We start from the raw sequence: 20,394 nt of genomic DNA on the forward strand, positions 1-20,394 counted from the left end.
TCTCAATGCCACAATAAGCTAAGCTTGATGCTATCAGTGACAGTGTGCGACACAGGAGACAGGCGATACTGGGACCTGTAGTCTCTTTTTAAAATTAAACTGTTAATATTTCTACAGTTCACAAGTCAGTTTTTAAATGGCCATGTCATTTCCTGCGTAGCTTCTAAGCAAGGGAGTGACTGCTTATTTGGCTTTGTAACTTGTTTTGGTTTTTTTGTTTCCACATTGTTTGCTTTGTTAAAATTACTGCATGTATGTGAAACCAGTAAATGTCTGACTATGCAAAACAATTTGCAAAAGATCTTTTGCATCCAATCTTGTATTTAGTGGATTTTTTGGAGCAATTTTTTTCTGGCTGAATAATAGTCATTCACCACAGTGACTTGCAGAGACGTGAAGCTGGATGGGCTGGTCAGCTTTGAGTTGCTAACCTTCCATTTCCAGCTCTTTCAAAATAGCCTAGCAAGTTTATAATTGAACTGATGATGCAACAGAGGAGTTAGTCAGTTTTCCCCTGCAGGAGAAATTTAGCTCAGCAGTATACTAGATAGACACAGTTAATTCTGTCAAAATAGAATGAGCTGACCAATTCTTTTCTGGGCCAGAATTGCTAAATACCTCAGTACCTGGTTCAGTCTTCAGATATGTCTGTGTGAGTGTTTGAAACTCTCATTGTTCTAGGTGCATTTTGCGACAGGGAATCATTAATGGTGAACAGTTTCTGAGCTCTGGGTGCAGTACTGTGCCCAAGATTTCAGATTAAAACTGCAGAGTGGAAGGAAAGGAGGACCCTTTTCTGCCTCCTCACTTCTAGCTACTCTCTGAAGACTGGAGAAGAAACCCTCTTAAGAATATTATGGGGGTGGGTAGGGGAAGGACTAGACCATGTGAAAAATGAACATAATATTTTAGCTGCAGTTTATTCATTTTCAGCTTGTATTCTTGTTATAAAAAGGCACGCCTAGACATTCCATTGTTGCACCATAACCTAGCTTTAAGGTGCCATTTAGCTCCTAGCTTTCATATATCTGTTTCTAGCACTGGTCTGTGTAGATTTTCAAACTGGAATGACTTCCCCATCCTGTAAGAAAATGGGGGGGGCCCTTACATGTATCCCACTCATGTGCGACTGTGCTTACGCAGGTCATAAATAAATAAATAGACCTGCCCTTGCTCGGGACTACTGCCCGGAAGTCGCTTGGGGCTGCCGCCCAAATGAGGGAAGGCAGCCTTTAAGCGACCAGCAGTGCGGGGTGAGAGATGCCTTCTCTCCACCTCTGCCGCTCCACCACGTGTCTGCACCCCCATCTAGACCATCACAGCTACTTTTGTTTTTTATGCACAGAAGTAGCTTCACCCTCTTTATCTCTTGCCATGTGAAATTACTAATCCTGTTTTTATCTGGAAATCGTCCAAAAAGTTTCATTTCAAGGTGTATATCATGAGAACCAGTGAGGGGTAACTATTAGGTTTGGACTATGCCCATTGTCCTAGGAGATCAGGGTTTGAATCCCTATTTAACCACGAATCTCATTGAGTGATCTACTGCCAATCACTGTCCCTCAGCTATCCCTCAGCTATCTAACCTATCTCAAAGAGTTGTGATGATAAAATGGGGAGAACCATGTATACCATCTTGAACTGCTTGGAGGGAAAGGTGGTATATAATAAATATAATAAATAAAATTTGTGTGTGGTAATATTAGAAACATGATTTAACAAGCTGATAAATCCTGCAGGAGATATAAATTCATATTTAAATAGATCCATGCTCATTTAAACACAAGTGTGCAAATAACCAGTTGCCCAGGATGGCTACATTTTCCCATTAATTTGGACTTTAGAATCCAAGGAATATTAGCCTTTTGGTTAATATATAATATGTTGAGCTTTTATAGTTTCAGGGAAAACTAGGTGACTGCAATGTGAAATACAGTGGTACCTTGAGTTACAAACTCTGCTAACCTGGAAGAGTTACCTTGAGTTGAGAACTTTGCCCCAGGATGAGAACGGAAATTGTATGCCAGCAGCAGCAAGAGGCCCCATTAGCAAAAGCACGCCTCTAGTTAAGAACGGTTTCATGTTAAGAATGGACCTCCGGAACAAATTAAGTTCGTAACTAGAGGTACCACTGTACAGCCACTGTGGATAAATGTGGCCACTAGGGGATCCAGTAGCAACATAATACAGTACTGAGCAAACCCTTTTACAGCCCAACTTGAAAAAAAGAGAGAAATAAGGAAACATACCTATATGGACAAGGCTGACATAGTAAAGTATCTGTTTAGCACTGCTGGAAGGAAGGTAGTGCCTAAGGCAGTGTTTCAGCAGGAGTATGGCTTAGGCTGGGTATATCAGAAAGAGGAGCTATGACTTAATTAATTAGTCACTTGTTTTTTAATATTACAGAGTTGAGTCCAGACTGAGTATTTGCAGGAAATAAACGGCTTCAGTTGAAGTGTTTGTACCTTCACACAAATGAGGCCCTCTTCAGGAAACCCTCATCCAAAAATTGCTCAAATTATTTCCGTATCTCAAATCTTCCTAAGACAATAGACTTGGGTGGAGAAGCTGTGGCACTCCAGATTTTGTTGGACTCAACTTCCATCAGTCCCTGCCAGCATGACCAAGGATCGGGGATGGTGGGAGTTGTAATCCATCATAACCTAAAGATCCATAAGTTTCTCATCCCTGCAACAGACTGACTTCATCGCAAACATAGGCATTTCTGGATTATAGTTAATTTTTGTTTTACTACATTCTCAGGTCCGTACTTGATTTGGTACACTTAGCTAATGATGTGCTTCCAGAAATGCAATTGATTAATACAGGGTGAGTCCTTTAAAAGAGGCCCCATGAATACAGAGTACACATGTTCCACGGGGCCTCTTTTAAAAGACTCACCCTGTACATCTTAGGGGGCCACCAGATTCTGGTACAGTGTTTGCAGAATTTAAGGGAAATAAAGAAAGAATCCAATTTCTTTGGAACTATCAAAATTCTGTAGATATGAGCAGGAAGTATGATACCAGGATGTTACCATCTTGTGTTGCCATTAGCCCCCATCATGCTTTCCTCGAAGGGGCATTGTGTGAATAAAAGGGCTGTGCCACCTTTCCTCTGGGCCTACCCTGATGACACATGGCTTTTTTTGACCCTACCTTCTCTGTCCACACATTAGCATGGACATCTGAGGCAGGGAACACGATGTATGTAGACTTCCGATTTCAGGCCTCCACATTAATATGTAGATAATGGTACTGCAGAGAGCCATGCATCAGGGTGGAACTTGAGACATAGCCATTGGCTCACTCTAGTAGTGGGACAGGACTATCATTCAACATCAATATGAAGTCACATGGAAAGAGTATTCAGATAAGTAATTGTACGTTTTTTAAAACTGATATAATTGTAAACAGGATCTCTGTATGGAAGGTTGTATTGGTTTAATCACCTATGCTCAAGAAGAACATGCGAGCATATGTTGTGCATGTATATTGCATATCTCAGGAAACTTGCTGCCATCTAGATGTTGGGTTCAAGACAATGGCTCCTCCAGTTCTCACCTGTCACTATTTCCACAGCGTGGTGCTATGAGACGACGTTATGAGGATGATGGTATCTCAGATGATGAAATTGAGGGGAAACGAACATTTGACCTCGAAGAGAAACTTACCACCAACAAATTTAATGCTGATTTTGTGGTCTTCATGGAAGGCAAAGGTAAGCATCATGCCAAGCTACCTTTCTAAGATTCAGGTGTCTGTGAGCTCTTTTTTCTATTGCAGTAATAAGCAACAAGTGTGTTTTGACTCTCTAGATGTGCTTAAGCACCATGTGTATTGGAACTCCAGCTTCCTATTTTAAAAGAACCAAATTGATATTCATCATGATTGCATAGAGCATTTGAAAATAAGTTGTTCTACCTCTCACGTTTCACACTAAAGCATGGCAATACAGTGAGGTGGACTTCCTTTAGACTTGTGTTATCTTGTTTTTAAGCAGAACTCAGTGGCCTGCCCAGCATGAAGAACAATTACAAAAATGCATTTTAAGAACTTTTATTGTAGTTACATTTCATTATTTGAAATATAAGAGTGCCTTATGAAATAAATCACAATTTTTAGGGTTCCAGGTAGGAAACAGGAGCCACAGTCATGTCAGCCACAGGCAAAAGTCCTATATTCAAGATTATATTGTAAAAAGACAATGCCCTTTAAGAAACATTTATTGTTGTCCCTTATTCTCACAGTAACCAGAAATATAGGTACTTCTGAAACACACTATCCATACTAAATGGTGATCCTGATTATTATGTGATATTAATAAGGCGGCTTGGGGAAAATCTGCTAGCTATTTAGCATCTAAATGAAAAACTATAGATATATGTAGTTCGGATTCTGGGAGCAGGAAGCTGGTAGTCTCCTAGAGGTCTGTCAGTAGTATACCTTGTGATCCTTACTGACATTGTGCCCACCACTGCAGTTTAGGGTACAGATGTTATTTTCACAAGGAATTGTGGCCAGCCAAAGGCAATGATACCATTTTTTATGCATCTTTCTGTGACGGACCCATTGTGATCCTTTCTAATATTGAGCTTAGTCATGGGACCTCTATCCAGACAGCAAAATGGGGCCACCCACAGACAAGACAGTTCTGCATACAAGGTGGATTCCCCTGGGGTTGAGGAACATTTGATTCATGTGAGTGTTTAAAACTTTTTGTGTTCAGTAGGTTACCTGTGAATGGGCTGCATAGTGAATACTGCTGTTGTGAATGTAGAAGGGGAGGATGGCATATAGAAGGAAAAGCTTTTTAGAACTAGAAATGTCCCTTTCTGAACCCAAGAGGACTTAACTCTGGGAGAATTCATTGCACCTAATTTTGCATTTTTACTACTTGTGCATCTCCTTTGTTGTCCCTTCTTGAGGCACCTGCTGGACAATGTTGTCCTTGAAAAATAGCATCAGCTATCACTTAATGACTTGCATTACTGTGGGAAATTATGTACAAAAATGTTTTCTGTTTTTTTTTAATTGGTCAGTTCCTCGGCTGTAGATAGGAGCCAAGATTTGGAATAGTTCTGAATCTTCTCCTTGGAAGTGTACCACTTTGGAACGCAGCTGATTGAAATGCCTTTAAGTGAATGAGCAAGGGAATAGAGAAGGATTGGAATACAGTGGTGCCTTGCAAGACGAAATTAATTCGTTCCGCAAGTCTCTTCGTCTTGCGGTTTTTTCGTCTTGCGATGCACGGTTTCCCATAGGAATGCATTGAAAATCAATTAATGCGTTCCTAGGGAAACCGCCTTCAGACCAGGTCCGGGGACAGTCTGTCCCCGGACCTCTTCTGAAGGCTGGGGGGCGGGGACAAGGGCTTTTCTTCCCACCCCCAGCATTTTAAAAAACCTGGGACAGCGGAGGACTTCTCCGCTGTCCGGGGCGATTTAAAAGCCCCTGGGAAGGCAGGCAGGGGGGACAAAGACTTTCGCCCCCCGCCCGCCTTCAGAAGGTGTTCCCGCCCCCCCACCCTGCTTCGCAGCAGCGTTCCGAAGCGGGGTGGCTGGGGCAGGTGTTCCCGCCCCCCGCCCGGCTTCGCAGCAGCGCTACGAAGCCCGGCGACTGGGGCAGGTGTTCCCGCCCCCCCACCCCGCTTCGGAGCAGCGTTCCGAAGCGGAGTGGCTGGGGCAGGTGTTCCCGCCCCCCCGCCCGGCTTCGCAGCAGCGCTACGAAGCCCAGCGGCTGGGGCAGGTGTCCGGGATCTCTTTTGAAGCAAGCGGCTGCGGAGAGACGCGATCTCCCCGCAGCCGCTTGTTTCAAAAGAGGTCCGGGATCTCTTTTGAAGCAAGCGGCTGCGAAGAGACGCGATCTCCCCGCAGCCGCTTGCTTCAAAAGAGGTCCGGGATCTCTTTTGAAGCAAGCGGCTGCGGAGAGACGCGATCTCCCCGCAGCCGCTTGCTTCAAAAGAGGTCCGGGATCTCTTTTGAAGCAAGCGGCTGCAGAGAGACGCGATCTCCCCGCAGCCGCTTGCTTCAAAAGAGGTCCGGGATCTCTTTTGAAGCAAGCGGCTGCGGAGAGACGCGATCTCCCCGCAGCCGCTTGCTTCAAAAGAGGTCCGGGGGCAGCGGGAAGAGCTGCCCCCGGACCTCTTTTGAAGCAAGGGGCGGTGGGGAGAAGCGATCTCCCCGCCGCCCCTTGCTTCAAAAGAGAAGACCCGCTGTCCCCGGGGCAAGCTTCGTTTTGCGAAGCAAGCCCATAGGGAAATTCGTCTTGCGAGGCAACTCGAAAACGAAAAAACCTTTCGTTTTGCGAGTTTTTCGTCTCGCGAGGCGTTCGTCTTGCGGGGTACCACTGTACTGTTTTGCCTTTCAACTTTGAAGTAGCAATTGGCCGAAATCCTTGCATAAGACCATCTGAAAGCTAGAGTGGATAATTTGGGCGGAGAATCAACATAAAGGTTTTTGTGTCAATCTCAACCCTTTGATTAACCAGTATTATATATGTATGCATGAATCTGAATACTCATAGATGTCTGCCAAATTAAGGGTCATGTGGTTGCAAGTGAATAATCTATTGCTCTGGACAGTGTCACTAGCATCCTTTATACTTTGTCTCCCCTTTTAAAATACAGCTTTTTCCCAGTACCACCTTGTCAGCTGCTAGCCTCTCTTAACAAATGTTGTCTTCTCTCCTCCCGACAGACTTCAATGTGGAATATATTCAGCGTGGTGGCTTAAGAGATCCATTGATCTTCAAAAATTGTGATGGACTTGGAATAAAGTAAGTGCTGATGCAAAGTGTTTGCCATTAGTTAAGTTGTTCACTGATGCTAGTAAAGTAACCCTAATCAGGACTGGTGAAATGATGAGGTATAATGGGACAATTGCCTCAGGCAGTGGGCACAAGGGATAGCTAATTGGCATCTCACAGGCCCCTTATTTGATTAATTATTGGCTTGGCCAGCCAGCTGCCAACCCAGCATGGCTCTTTACCACCTCTTCTGCCACATCTTCCCTGCCTTGCCTTTCTCTGAGAAAGGATGAAGGTGTTAGGCCTTCTGGGTGTTGTGGCCAGAAGAATGCCTGACACCTACATCAGCTGGCAGCAGTGGCTGTTTTAAAATTTGGGGGGAAATGTAAAGTTGCTTGTAACTTTAGAACAAAAATCAAAACCTAAGTTTAAAACTGTCTTTCTAGATGACAACACAAACTGAGCTCAAGTAGTCTCCTGGCAATCTTGCTCAGAAGGCCTCACTCTGAAAAAGCCCCCCCCCAAAAAAAACCCCACAGCTCTTCTTCTGAACAAGATAGGAAGGGGGTGGAGAAACTGCTGGCACTGCAAATGCAGCAGCAAAGAAAAATAAAATTTAAAAATGTATGAGAAGGCAGGGAGGAGGAAAGTGAGAGGGAAGAAGCCAGCACGACCAGCACTGCAAAAAGCAGTGGGGTAACAGCCTACCTCAGAGCAGTCTCTTGTGTGCAGAGCTTGACCTCAGTAAGCAGCAAATTTCCCAGAATGTGTCTCCTATATAGCTGTACAGAAGCTTCTAATTCAAATTCAGGATTCCATCCCAGCCAGTGGGTTAAATATTGAATCTCAGAAGCTGCAGTCATATTGTATCCAGTCCTGTTTGCTGGCATTTTCAACCTTGTTTCATCCCCACTACAGTAATAATCTTCTGACTCACTGAAAGATAGTGCAGCAAGGTCCTTGACTCGCAGCATGCATAGTGAGTCTTCCGAAGGTGTACCTTCCATAAGGACTTAAGCCAGAGGTTTTCAACCTTTTTTGGTCCATGGCTCCCTTGACCAGCTACATTCTTTCTGCGGCACCCCTGTGGGGCTCAGGAACCCAGTTATGTCACCCCTTGCCTGCGGAGCTGGGAGCCTCTCACCCTTTTTCAAACACCCTCCCTTGTGGAATGTTCCCTCAGCCTTCTCTCCCGTCTCCTTGGGAGTTACAGGGGCAGCTGCTGCTGCTGCCTCTGGTCTCTGAACTGCCCCCCACCACTTCCCCAAAGAGAGGTGCCTCCTCACACTTGGAAGCACCCCCTGGCCAGCCCCACAGGCCCCATTTGCCAGATGAGCTTGTAGCCAGGGCTGCTGTAACAAACAGCTGTGCAAGCCTCTGAGAGGCAGAGATGCAAGGAGGGAAGGAAAGAGGGACAGAGGCTAGTGTTGCCCACAGCACTGCTGACTATCATTCAAGGCACCCCAGGGTGCCACAGCACACTGGTTGAAAACCACTGACTTAAGCTGTGGGCCCAAAGTGTTCCTCTTGCTTCTTTAATCATGGGACAGTATACAGCCATGGTTTGTTCTGCTTTCAAAGAACATTCATTCATTCATTTAGATTTATGAGTCCTCATTAGTCCTTATGAGTCCATTCATTAGATTTAGAGTCCTCAAAGTGGCTAACAGCATTACTAAAACACAACTGATACCAAGAACCACAAGCACCTTCCTTGCTTCATTTTCCTCCCAATATAATCAGGCACAAGTAATTGGTACAAACATGCCAGCCTGCCTTGCACTGACGCTGGCATGGCTGCAGCAATTTTCCATCTGCAAAGGTGTTTTTTAATTACATATATACACACTGCTGTCCAATATAAAATACTACTGCTACTTACAGTGGCTAACTACAAGGAGTTAAAACAATAAAATGCACACAATAGTGTGGGGAAACTGCAGATAAAACACTGAGTAAAGATGGCAGAAAAATAAAATCTCAGTTTAAAACCCTGGGGAAAAGTAAAAGTTCTGGTGTCTGAACAACAGCAAAATATGCACCAGGCAAACCTACTTGGTGAGAATTCCACAGCTTGGTTGCCACAAGAAGGTCCTCTCAGATACCACTCGCCTTGCCTCTGTTTAGGAGAGCCAGACAGCAGTTCTTGGGCAGGGTTATGTGAAGGTATGTGTATCTAGGGAATTAACCCATGTGGGGCTTTAAAGGTACCGTACTTTTCGCACCATAGGACGCACCGGACAATAGGACGCACCTTGTTTTAGAGGGGGGAGAACAAGGGGAAAAAAATCTCCCCCTCTCTGCCCAGCACCCCTTCAGCGAAGCGGCAGGAGGTGCTGCGCAGAGAGGGGGAGAATTTCCCCCCTCTTGTTTTCCCCCTCTAAAACAAGGTGCCGTTTAAGGTGCATTCAGTCGCCTTCAGGCGGCACCTTGGAAGCCTGGAGAACGAGAGGTGCACACCGACCCCTCTCGCACTCCAGGCTTCAGGTTCCTTTCGACCTGCTCTTTGGGGCTGGCGGGGGGAAGCCCACCACCAGCCCCAAAGAGCAGGTCGGGGAGCAGCGGAAAGCTTCTATGGCTTCTTTAGCCCCGCGCGCGCTCTCCCGGCTGGAGAGGTGGTGCGCGGCTTAAGAGGCTCCTGCCATAGCCACGCGTCACCTCTCCAGCCAGGAGAGGGTCGCGGGGCTATGGCGTCTTCTCTCCATAGGACGCACTCACATTTCCCCTTCATTTTTGAAGGAGAAAAAGTGTGTCCTATAGAGTGAAAAATATGGTATGTTCTAGTACTCTAAATTCTGCTTGGAAATGGACCAATAACCAGCAAAGATGTTTAATCACCTGTGAGAGATGTTCCCACCAACTGTTCCCAGTCAGAGGTCCAGCCCTTGTGCAGGCCATTCCAGTAGTCTAATCTGTAGGTTGCTAGCCAGTGGACAGATTGAGGACAGGCTATCAGGGAGAGGCTGCAGCTGGCACTTTCTTTTCAGTTTAGAGCAGTACCAAAACAGCTGCACCAATAGCTGGAGAAAAGAAGCCCTAGAACTGGCTAAGACCATGTTAGGCAGTAAGTATAACACTCTCTCCCATCTGTCTGCTTGAGAATTATTGCCCTTTAGAAAGTGAGCCACACTTGCAGTGACAGCAAACGAAGATGGGGGCACAGGATTTGTATGTTTCCACATTTACTCTTTGAAGGCTGAAGCAAACCTATGAAGTTTTTGTAGTTTGTGTCTGAATGCCCAGGATAAAATTGCATGGTGAAGGGCTATTGGGTGATTATTGCATTAATTATTTTATTTTTTTTTCATTTTACAGGATGCCAGATCCAGACTTCAGTGTGAATGATGTACGACTCTACGTAGGTAATTATGCACTCCTGTTTTTTAGTAGCTCAGAGTATCGGCTGTGTGTAACATATGAACAATTTGAAATCTGACATGGAATTTGGTTTTCATTACACATATTTTTTTTTATTTAAAAAAACCCTGACTTTGTGGGGAAATAGCTGAAACTTCTTCAAAATCAGGGGGCTTTGAGCGGATAACCTATACCCTGTCCTCCCATACATTCTTTAATCTTTTTTCTATACTCTGGTGTCCCTCCCACCTTTCCTACTACAATTTCTAGCCCAAGTAGCCACATATTTCTGTGTCCTGATAGGGAGTCGAAGGATGGTGGACGTCATGGATGTAAACACACAAAGGGATATTGAGATGACCATGGCACAGTGGGCACGCTATTATGAAACTCGAGAGGAGGAGCGAGAGAAGCTGTATAATGTCATCAGCCTGGAATTCAGCCACACACGGCTCGAGAACCTGGTGCAGAGGCCAAATACAGTAAGCAGAGACCCTTGCCCTGCCAACATACCCTGCTTTTTCCATTTCATTTGAATAGATATGGGGCTTTATAAGTTTTAATTTGAATTGTTTGAAGAAGGGAATTATTTCACATCCATTTGGGTAAATTCCAGTCAGCTGATTGATGCCAATTAGTTTTTACAGATACCTTCTGGTTCCTAACTAAATGTACCTGTAACACTACACTTCAAATACTCATAATCATATAGGGTGACTTAGATTCTCATATTTACCAATAGCCATCAATGTAAGAGAGGAATCCAAGATGTAACACATACTTTCAATAAAATCATTAGTGCTAGTGAGAAATAAAGACGCTGTTTACAGTGGTGGTGAGTGAAGTTAAGTTTGTGTAGTATGAATCATCTATGTGGCAGCGTTAAGTTAACTTTAAGGATGTGAATTTTGTGTGAATTAAGTGTGAATTTTGTGAGAAGAATTCAAGTAGTGCTGGCTAATTTCTAGCCAAGCCTTAATTACTTGAATCTTGTCCCTTCATTAGCTCAGTAGCAAAGTTCTGTATACATTGGCTAATGTAGTTCTGCATAGTCATTTTCAACATTTTAAAGCTGCATGCTATCAGTGCACAGGTTCTTGCAAGGGCTTACACATTTAAATACAAATTAGTGTTTAGCAGTATCTCAGCTAGCTGCCCTAATTAAGTATAAATGTTGCAGGTTTTCTGATGTGAAGAAGGGAAAGCAAACCAAGCTCCTTGAGTAAGTCATAGTTATGCAGTTAGCAAATGTGAGGGAAATGGCTTATTATTTTTAGAATGGTATGGATTCTTACAAACATGTAAACATTAAGGGCAGCTGGAGCAGAACTTTTCATTCCTGAATAACTACTTAGATGCAAGGCCATTCACCACGATTCCATCTTCTAGTCATGGTTGTAGTCTAGACTTTGTAATAAACTTCCAGAGGAAAGTTATTGCTGATGGCAATTGCAACTTGGGTGACATAGAATACACTGCTTGGAATGAAACATTGGATAGACATCGTACACAAGTGGAAATAAATCTGCAGAAGCCGTTTTACAAAATCGCCACAAGCCATGCTCTTGCAGCACCATTCCCATCATGCAAAGATGCATTTACCACGCCTCTGACCCATTCAGTCACCACAACTCGGCTAGCTTTAATAAGCCAAGATGGACAAGGAGCTAATGAGCATGTGGTCAGCACATCACTGCAAGTATCCTGTCCACATCCTCTGACTGCGTTTACTAGACCTGATACCAAAAGACTGGCTGGACATTACATTGGACATCTCAGTAGGCATCTAAATTGCTACGGAGTCAAGTGACTTTATCCTCAAAGTGTTCAGCCATCCAGTTATAGCTAGACACCATGTACTCCAGAGGTGTACTCTCTGTTCAGAAGTAAGTAGCCTCCAGACCACACGGAACAACTCTGAGGCAGTGGAGTAGGATGTCTTTGCTGCCCTCACTGCCTCATGGTAGACCAGTTAGGAGCCCGAACACATGGAGCCCAAACCACATGGTAAACCAGTTAGGAGCCCTCCAAAGCGAGATTTATGTCCCTTACACTCCAGTCCTTGCCCAGTCCATTTCATTATCTGCAGCTCCTTAGTATATCAAGGAGCAAAACAGACTCCACAGCACCAGAGTAATTGTGTCAATGGCTGTACGAGTCTCAGTTTCCTAGTGAAACTAGGACATAAACAGAGTCATGCACTTTATCCGCTGGAAAACCCCCAAAGCAGTGAGAAATTCAACAGATTCCATTAGTATCAGGGGGCAGATCACCCTAACTGGTCCCCCACCCTTGCAGGGGAGAATCATTGCTGCAAGTCCAAATCTCACCAGGAAGTGGTCTGAGAATGACATGCCACACCCCCTTTTCCAGACCACCCCGCTCAGCATGAAGCAAAGACTAAATCAAGGGTATGTCCTTTTCTATGCATTGCACCGATGATCATTTGAGACAGGCCCATGGTTGCCATGAAGGCCATGCACTCCCAAGGAAGACTTGAGGCATCCTCAGCGTGAATGTTGAAGTCACCCAAAACCACAGTTGTGGGTTCTTCCAACATCACACCCAAGACACCATTGGTCAGCTCAGCTACGGAGGCTGATGAGCAGCATCCCTAGCCTTTGGCCCAACACCAGATTGCAGGCCTTCCAGTCCCACTCCAAGAAAGAAGGCTTTCCCAGTAGTGGTAAGTGAATTCCTGTGGACTACAGCAACAGCTCCCCACCCACTACGCCTGTCTGGGCTGATGTTGCCCCAAGTACCCAGGTGGGCAAATCTGAGTCAAATCTGGCCCACCCAGGTGTTGGTGATGCATCCCTGGTCAGCCTGTTCCTCCACAATAAGATGATGAATTAGCATGATGTATCCTCACCTCCAGGAGAGTGTGCACTATAACATAGGAACATAGAAAGTTGTCTTATACAAAGTCAGACCTTGTCATGCTTGGTATTTGCTACGCTGACTGACAACAGTTCTTCAAGGTTTGAGAGAGGGAACTCTCCTAGCCATACCTGGCAGATATAGAACCTGGCACCTTCTGTATGCCAAGCAGATGCTCTACCACTGAACTACACTCCTCCAATTGCCATCTTGTAGAGAACCCTCATTTGGAGATGTTGGCATATAATTTGTGTTGGCCCAACGCTTATTTTGAGATGCACAATCCTAATTCTTTATTCTTGCTTTCCCCTCTACTATTGGCATTATAATATAATAAAACTAATGTACATATAACTTGTGAAGAACTGAGACATCGCAAAACATGTAGCTTGACAAATTTTATGGATGTAGATGTCATAATTCATGAGAGAAAGCTTGCTGGAGGATGGCTGGCAGCCACTTTGGGAAATGGCTTTCACAGACTTATGTCGACCAGCACATGATGTCTACTCAATTTTCTTCATTCCAAACTGTCATCTTGGTCATCCAACTGGAAATTTCTGTCAGTAACAACTTTGCTATGGAAAGCTATTACAGAATCAGGGCCATGGTTGCATAATTAATTGAGACATTAATAAGCTGAGTACTCATTTCATATCTGATACTTCAGGAATGCAAACTATATGGAGATCATAGCGCAATACTGTATTTGTAGCTAGAGAGTATGAGGTAAGTATTTCTGATAATGTACCTCAAAGTAAGTATAGCATTTTATATTCAGTTCATCAAGTTATTTTGGCTACCATTAGCAATTATGTTCTGTAGCAATGATGCCCCCTAGTATTTCTGCTGTCTAAACTTTGCTCTAATACCTGTATGGTTTCAGGTGGATTTGATTGATTGGGTTGATAATATGTGGCCAAGGCATCTGAAGGAAAGTCAGACAGAATCAACAAACGCTATTCTGGATATGCAGTATCCCAAGGTGCAGAAGTAAGTAGTTTCAGATGTTGTGTGTAACCACCTATCTACTAGGGCGAGATTTCAGAATGAGGTCTCTGCTAAAGCTGCCTCTCCTTAATATATTCCCCAAATTCTGTTTTCAGTCATCCAAGCCAGAAACCTAAAGGTTGTTTTTCCTAACATGACAGTGATACAATACAGCCTTGCTCACTATATTGTCAACAGGTTACCTTTATTTGATTGAAAATATCAGGAATTGCAAAAATAAAGTAGAGGTGGTTCCTGTTACAGCATTGTTGGGATGTAGTTCCCTGTTGCCCCTGTTCTGATGCAATAGTAGCTGTGCCCCATGGTGGTCATTTAGATCAACAGCAATTGGCATGGGGGTCAGCATCCTGAATGTGTAAATTCTGGGTGATTAGTGCTTTGATTCAAAGTGCCAGTCACCCATAAAATACTGTCAGCAAGCACTCTAATACCAAGCATTTATTCCATCTGCATAGAAATGCAAGATTGATTGGACTTGAGTTGCAGTTTCATATTGCTGATTTCATTTCAGGTACTGTCTGATGAGTGTCAAGGGCTGCTATACAGACTTCCATGTAGACTTCGGTGGCACTTCAGTGTGGTATCACATCCACAGAGGGGGGAAGGTATTGTGACAATCCCAGCAAGTTGCTCTGTTTTGTGTGGGAGATTGTGCAGAAGGATATATATTTTAAATGCTTAACTGAGTAAAATTGGAATTCCGTTTCTCATTTGCCTGCTGAGGTATCCCAAAACACTGGACCCTGTGAATCATGAAGTTGTGTCTGCTTTGTTCAGAAATCCTTCAGTCTGGCTTCTGACTAAAAAAAAAAGGGAAGGGCAGGGAGGGTGAAGGAGACATGGGAAAGGTTCTGTTGTGCTTCTAGAACACTTGCCCACTGCGGAGCTGCTGTATCATTAATTGCTTCACTCTCTTGAACCACCCAGGGAGCCACATGCAGCTCATTAGCTTGTGTTTGGTCACTGTGCTTTAGAATCAGGACAACTAAGCTTATTGTACTGTTGAATAGGATTCCCAGGTGAATACAGTGTGTAACTAACGGAACATGAGCAAATTGAAAGGGAGATGTATGAGTGATTAGTGAAACAGATGTATATTAAATCATTTGCGTTGCTAAACAAACTTGAAAACATTATACTGGAAAAGCAGGATATACATACTTTGAATCAAATAACATCCAGTCTTTAAAAAAAAATAACATTGAAAATATAAGCGCTCACTGTATCCGCTGGTATGCTTTAAAATTTGGGAGGTTGTGTCCAACTAAATCACTGCATGCACATAACAATTGCTGTGTAGGCAACTGAACTTCCTCTCCCTTTCATCTCCTTGTGTACCCTCCAATCTGCTCTAGGGGTTTCCAAACCCTTAGAGCAAATTTAGGGATCTTGAAGGGGAAGGAGAGCTTGCAAGATTCCTAGTCCATATAGTCTTTTCTTCCTATTTCTCTTCCATTAGTGGTCACAGGCCTTTCATCCAGCCTTGGTCTGAGGAATTAATCAACATTTGTGTGCATGGGGACACACACACACACAGTATTACAAGCTTGTCTGTGAAAACATTCAAAAGCTGTGAACATTTAAACACACATATCTAGACAATCCATGTTATCCAAACTTTTGTTTCCACCCACCCACCCTTTTCTCCCCCTAGTCAGAAATAAAATTTTTGGCACCTCTGCTTCTTTGTAGACAACAGGTACTTGTTTCTCTAGCTTCACCAGTTTAGAGAAGTATTCCTTGGTTTTTGTTGCAAATAAGGCATAGAGACAAATTATCAGTAGCTTAATCTGGTCTCTCTCACAAACTGAGGCATTGCTGAGGATTACACATACGGATTACTTTTAGAAACAACAAAGTGGTTTAGGTACCTTATATCTCATAATATTCGGTAGGGCATGTTCTGTGTACTTGAGTGGTTAGTGTTTGTGTACATACAACTTCCTACTTTTTAAAGAAATTTGAGGAAAACTACAACACTGAGCTCTCCAATAATTCTAATTCTGTTAGTGTGACTACTAAATATTCCTCATTCACTTTATATAAACAAACCTTTGCTTTGGTGGAAATAAGTACAAAAGGCAGGTAATTTGTTAGAACTTTTGCATGCTGAAGTAGAAATTGTCTCTGTAGGCATGAAAATAAATTACTTGATTCTGAATTGTAATTGCAACTTCCTATTCTATTCATTTAATACTGAAAGCATAGTGTGGTTACTGCTACAAAATTCAAGCCATAAAGATTCACCAACTCACAGCCTTCATTATGATTTGGGGTTTTTAACCTTATGATTTGTGCACTGCCTGCTCTTGGCACATCTTATTGCTGCAATGACTCTCATTTTTCTGAGCAGTGTTGGCTGTGCACTGTTTGTACAATTGAAGTTTCATTCTAGTTTGTGTGTTAATACTAACCACTCAATCCAGGCGTACTAAACTACACATGAAAAGCAATTTCCACATAATGCAAAATATTGAGGCTGCCTCTTATGGTAATGAATACTGCTGGCCATTAAACCGTTTGCATTCGCAGCAAGGAAGGCACATACAGAAAATAAATGATGTGTTCTGCGCTATAGAGTAGAGATGCAGGGGGAGGTTAGTCTGTGGTACATACAAGACAGATAGTGTTGAAAGATTTTGCCAAAAACCTAACCTTAAGGATCTACTACTTGGAGAAAGAGTGCTGAAAAATTAGGGAGGAAAGGTTTTTAGGTAGAGTAATCAGAATGCAACAAGGCACAGATGAAAGGTAGGATGGAACAACTCTGGGACAAGTAGTTTTAATATACCTCTTCAGTTATTTTTGTCCATGTTGCTCCAGCAACATTTGCTGCAGTCTCAAGGAGTGACCCATACTTTCCCCCATTTCCCACCCCTGCTAAGAACTGAACTTAAAATCAAGGATCCATGGTTTAGCCTCCACTGCATGTTTGGATATACTCCAGATAGTGCTGAATTTCCCCCATCACAATTGGATGTATTTATCAGGGTAAGCACCAGTGTACCTAAGCTACTGAGTAAAGCATGAAGTGCTTTTATTTGGGAAGGTGGGCTTTGTCGGCCAATTGTTGCATGGTTTATATAGCACTGCTCTTGAGTTTCTTTTAAGTCTGGCTCATATAACAAAGCAACAAATGGATCTCAGCAAACAGTAGGTTTTCAAAAGAGAAGGTTTGTTAAATCTATCTTTTTCCACTTGTAGGTCTTTTGGTTAATTCCACCCACTCCCCAGAACCTGGAGTTGTATGAAAACTGGCTGCTGTCGGGAAAACAAGGGGATATCTTTCTTGGTGACAGGGTGTCAAATTGTCAGCGTATTGAGCTCAAACAAGGCTATACCTTTGTCATACCCTCAGGTAGGGTAATGTGAACAGAGCTTAAACTAATTTTCTGTTGCCAAAAATAAATGTGTCCATTGAAGCATTAGAAGAGTTATTTCTTGCAGTTTGTTTGTTAGCCATGTGGTCTTGAGCTTTAACTATTGTTGCTCCTTAGACCCAATGAGGCTGTCAGCTACATGGGCAAATCTTATGTATGGGAGAGGACTTGAGAAGAATAAACAGTAGATCAGAGACCCCAAAAGCAGTATTCCCTTTTCCAAGTCAATTGGAATCGATTCCTTTTTGATCCTTCCTTTGAAAATAAGATGGCATGCATTGCTGAAAATGAGGAAGAATCTTGTAGCTTTTAGTAGCAGGAGCTGAGATTAAGAGCAGGCCTGTTTTTCAAAAAGCACACTCTTAGGATAATACAGAAATCTGCTTTAGTAGCACAAGGTTCTCCATTATGCAACACCAGAAAATATTAACCTATGGGCTTTTTGCTATCAGGTTGGATCCATGCAGTGTACACTCCTATGGACACCCTGGTCTTTGGGGGTAATTTTCTGCACAGCTTCAACATCCCTATGCAGCTGCGGATCTACAGCATTGAAGACCGCACACGGGTAAGCGGTTTCCAAAAGTTTTCAAACCTGGATAACAAAGGAATTTCAGTAGCAACACTACTAGCTCGCCACAGAATTTTCTTTGCTCACTGGTAAATGAAATAGGCAATTTTTATCTCTGGGGGAGCATATGCAGTATTTTTTCCCCTCTGCTGTGAAAACTGGCAGTTTATTTTGATGCTGCTATCTTGCTCAATCCATAAGAGGACCCATCTTTCTAATCCCATGACTGCTAAATTTTCTTAGGAGCCTTGGTGAGGAAAGATTTTTGACAACATATATAGGCTTGGATCCTGAATCTCCTTTCACTGGCAGAGTGTCCTGCAAGCAGAGTTCCATTTATGGGATGCTCTCACCAACAGAAAGAGCAGGGTCTGAGCTGGTACTGTTACAGGTGCCACATAATATTTGTTCCATAGTTGTAAGAATTCTATCTTTTAGTGTGGTGGCATCAACACTTTGGAATTCCGTGCCTTTTGACATCAGGTGGGGGCTTCACTGTACTCTTGTCGGTGCCTGCTTTAAGGAAATTGTTTAGGAAAGCCTATCCAGACACGTAGATATGGACATGTTTAAACCTCTTTTATTTTACTGTTAATTTTAAATGTTTTGGCTGCTTTTATTGATAATTTTAATATTTCTTGCAAACCACTGAGAAGTTTAACTGCAATCAAGCAGTATATACATTTTGGTAAATAAAGAATAAATAAAGGCTGTTCTGTTTGTATAAGGGAAGGGAAGATCTAAATGAGTGTCTATAGCAGGGATAATCAGCCCATGGACCACATATTGCCCCTGTAAAGTTTTTTGTGGCCTACAGAGACCCCCCCCCCACCTTGATTTGTTGGTTGTATCACCAATGCAACAGGCTGAAAATTCCACCATATTCCACCTTTTGTGTTTCTGGCATTTGAGTGCCCCACAGTTAGTCTCTGGTGTTTGAGTCCAATCCTCACTCCCCAAATCAGCAGGTTTCTACAGCTGCTTTTGCCACTGTTCATTGCCATGCAGCTATGGAGTATCAGGCTATGATGCTTGCAAGATCAGCCCATAAAGCTATAGTAAGCCTTGTAGCCTGCAGCAGTTTGGACAATCAGGAGAGAACGTATTTCTCTGTCAGGCATCTGAGGAAGCCGAAGCAATCCATGGCAGATGATAGAGAGGCAACATAAACAGATAACTTAATTGAAGGTTGGCAACTTTGAGAAATTGATTAGCTTTTCTGGTTGGAATGGGGGTGCTTCGCTCAGCAGTAAATCATAAACTAACTGATGAACTTCATTATTGAGAGGGGAGAAGTAGTATTTTTATTTCCCTAAAAGGGAGTGAATGGTAATGGGATGGTTTACAAGGGTGTGCAACTGGTAGCATTTTCTAGACTCAGCCTTCTCACTTCTTACACATTGACAGGTTCCAAATAAATTTCGCTATCCCTTTTATTATGAAATGTGCTGGTACGTACTAGAACGCTATGTCTTCTGCATCACCAACCGTTCCCACCTAACCAAGGACTTTCAGAAGGAGTCACTCAGCATGGGTAAGAGTTATTTCCCTGTTATTTGGCTGTCATTCTTCTGTGGATTTCTAAAAACACTTTGCTTCCAAGCTAAACTCTCATCTGGGTTGACATTAGAATAAAAAGAATCACTTGTTTTGATGCCTTCTGACTTCAGCAAAAGTAACCTCTTAATTAAGCATTTTCTCCAAGATTGGTGGAATATGCCAGAATACAGATTACATATTTCTACAATTTGTAGTAGTTTGTGTTCCCCATTGATAGGCAAGTGGCAAATGGGTCACAGCTGCTGTGTGCTGTATTTTCCCAACTTTGAAACGCAGCAGGGTATTGACTGATACACTTGCATGCTCACTCTTGCCAAGAGTGTGTGCACAACAGCTAGGGAGCTGTACTCCATTTTCCCCTGGCCGCTGTGGTGGCTGAGTGAATAGTACAAATACTGAAACACCTTAATGCTCTCCAAAGCTGTTCCACAGGCAGATCTGCTCAATTATCACTGTTTACCCTTTACATACAGATATGGAGTTATGCGGCTTGGAGTCAGGCACTGTGGATGAAGATGATGCAGCAGCAGAAAAGGAATCGCGCCGCCCTGTCACTAGGCGGTCGGTCCTCACTAGCCCTGTAGCCAATGGTGCTAATCTAGACTATGAAGAACTAAATAAAGGCTGCCGGAGTTTGCCAGATCTCAAGAGAACTCTCTCTATGGACTCGGAGTCCAGTCGAGGCTCTCACAATGGCCAAGCCTGGGACACTCATAGCAACAGCCCTCATAAGGGCAACAAGGTGCATCTGACCCAATTTGAGCTTGAAGGTCTGCGTTGTCTTGTAGACAAGCTGGAGTCTTTACCTCTACACAAGAAGTGTGTACCCACAGGCATAGAGGATGAGGACGCCCTTATTGCAGATGTTAAGGTATGTTGTAAAGTC

The 20,394-nt window shown here is 43.3% G+C and overlaps 1 protein-coding gene across 3 annotated transcripts in view; it reads left to right on the top strand.

Annotated features, from left to right (window-relative positions):
- Positions 1 to 20,394, top strand: part of KDM2A (lysine demethylase 2A) — a 55,495-nt gene that overhangs the window by 14,094 nt on the left and 21,007 nt on the right. For all 3 annotated transcript variants that reach the window (XM_081904952.1, XM_081904953.1, XM_081904951.1), the window contains exons 4-13: positions 3,585 to 3,723; positions 6,701 to 6,779; positions 10,065 to 10,111; positions 10,410 to 10,588; positions 13,873 to 13,979; positions 14,509 to 14,602; positions 17,202 to 17,355; positions 17,830 to 17,945; positions 19,356 to 19,482; positions 19,982 to 20,379. In XM_081904952.1, coding sequence (XP_081761078.1) covers positions 3,585 to 3,723; positions 6,701 to 6,779; positions 10,065 to 10,111; positions 10,410 to 10,588; positions 13,873 to 13,979; positions 14,509 to 14,602; positions 17,202 to 17,355; positions 17,830 to 17,945; positions 19,356 to 19,482; positions 19,982 to 20,379 — 1,440 coding nt within the window. The remainder of the gene's footprint in view (positions 1 to 3,584; positions 3,724 to 6,700; positions 6,780 to 10,064; positions 10,112 to 10,409; positions 10,589 to 13,872; positions 13,980 to 14,508; positions 14,603 to 17,201; positions 17,356 to 17,829; positions 17,946 to 19,355; positions 19,483 to 19,981; positions 20,380 to 20,394) is intronic.

Source organism: Podarcis melisellensis, assembly GCF_964234715.1.
Source record: "Podarcis melisellensis genome assembly, chromosome: 1".
Taxonomy (NCBI): Eukaryota; Metazoa; Chordata; class Lepidosauria; order Squamata; family Lacertidae; genus Podarcis; species Podarcis melisellensis.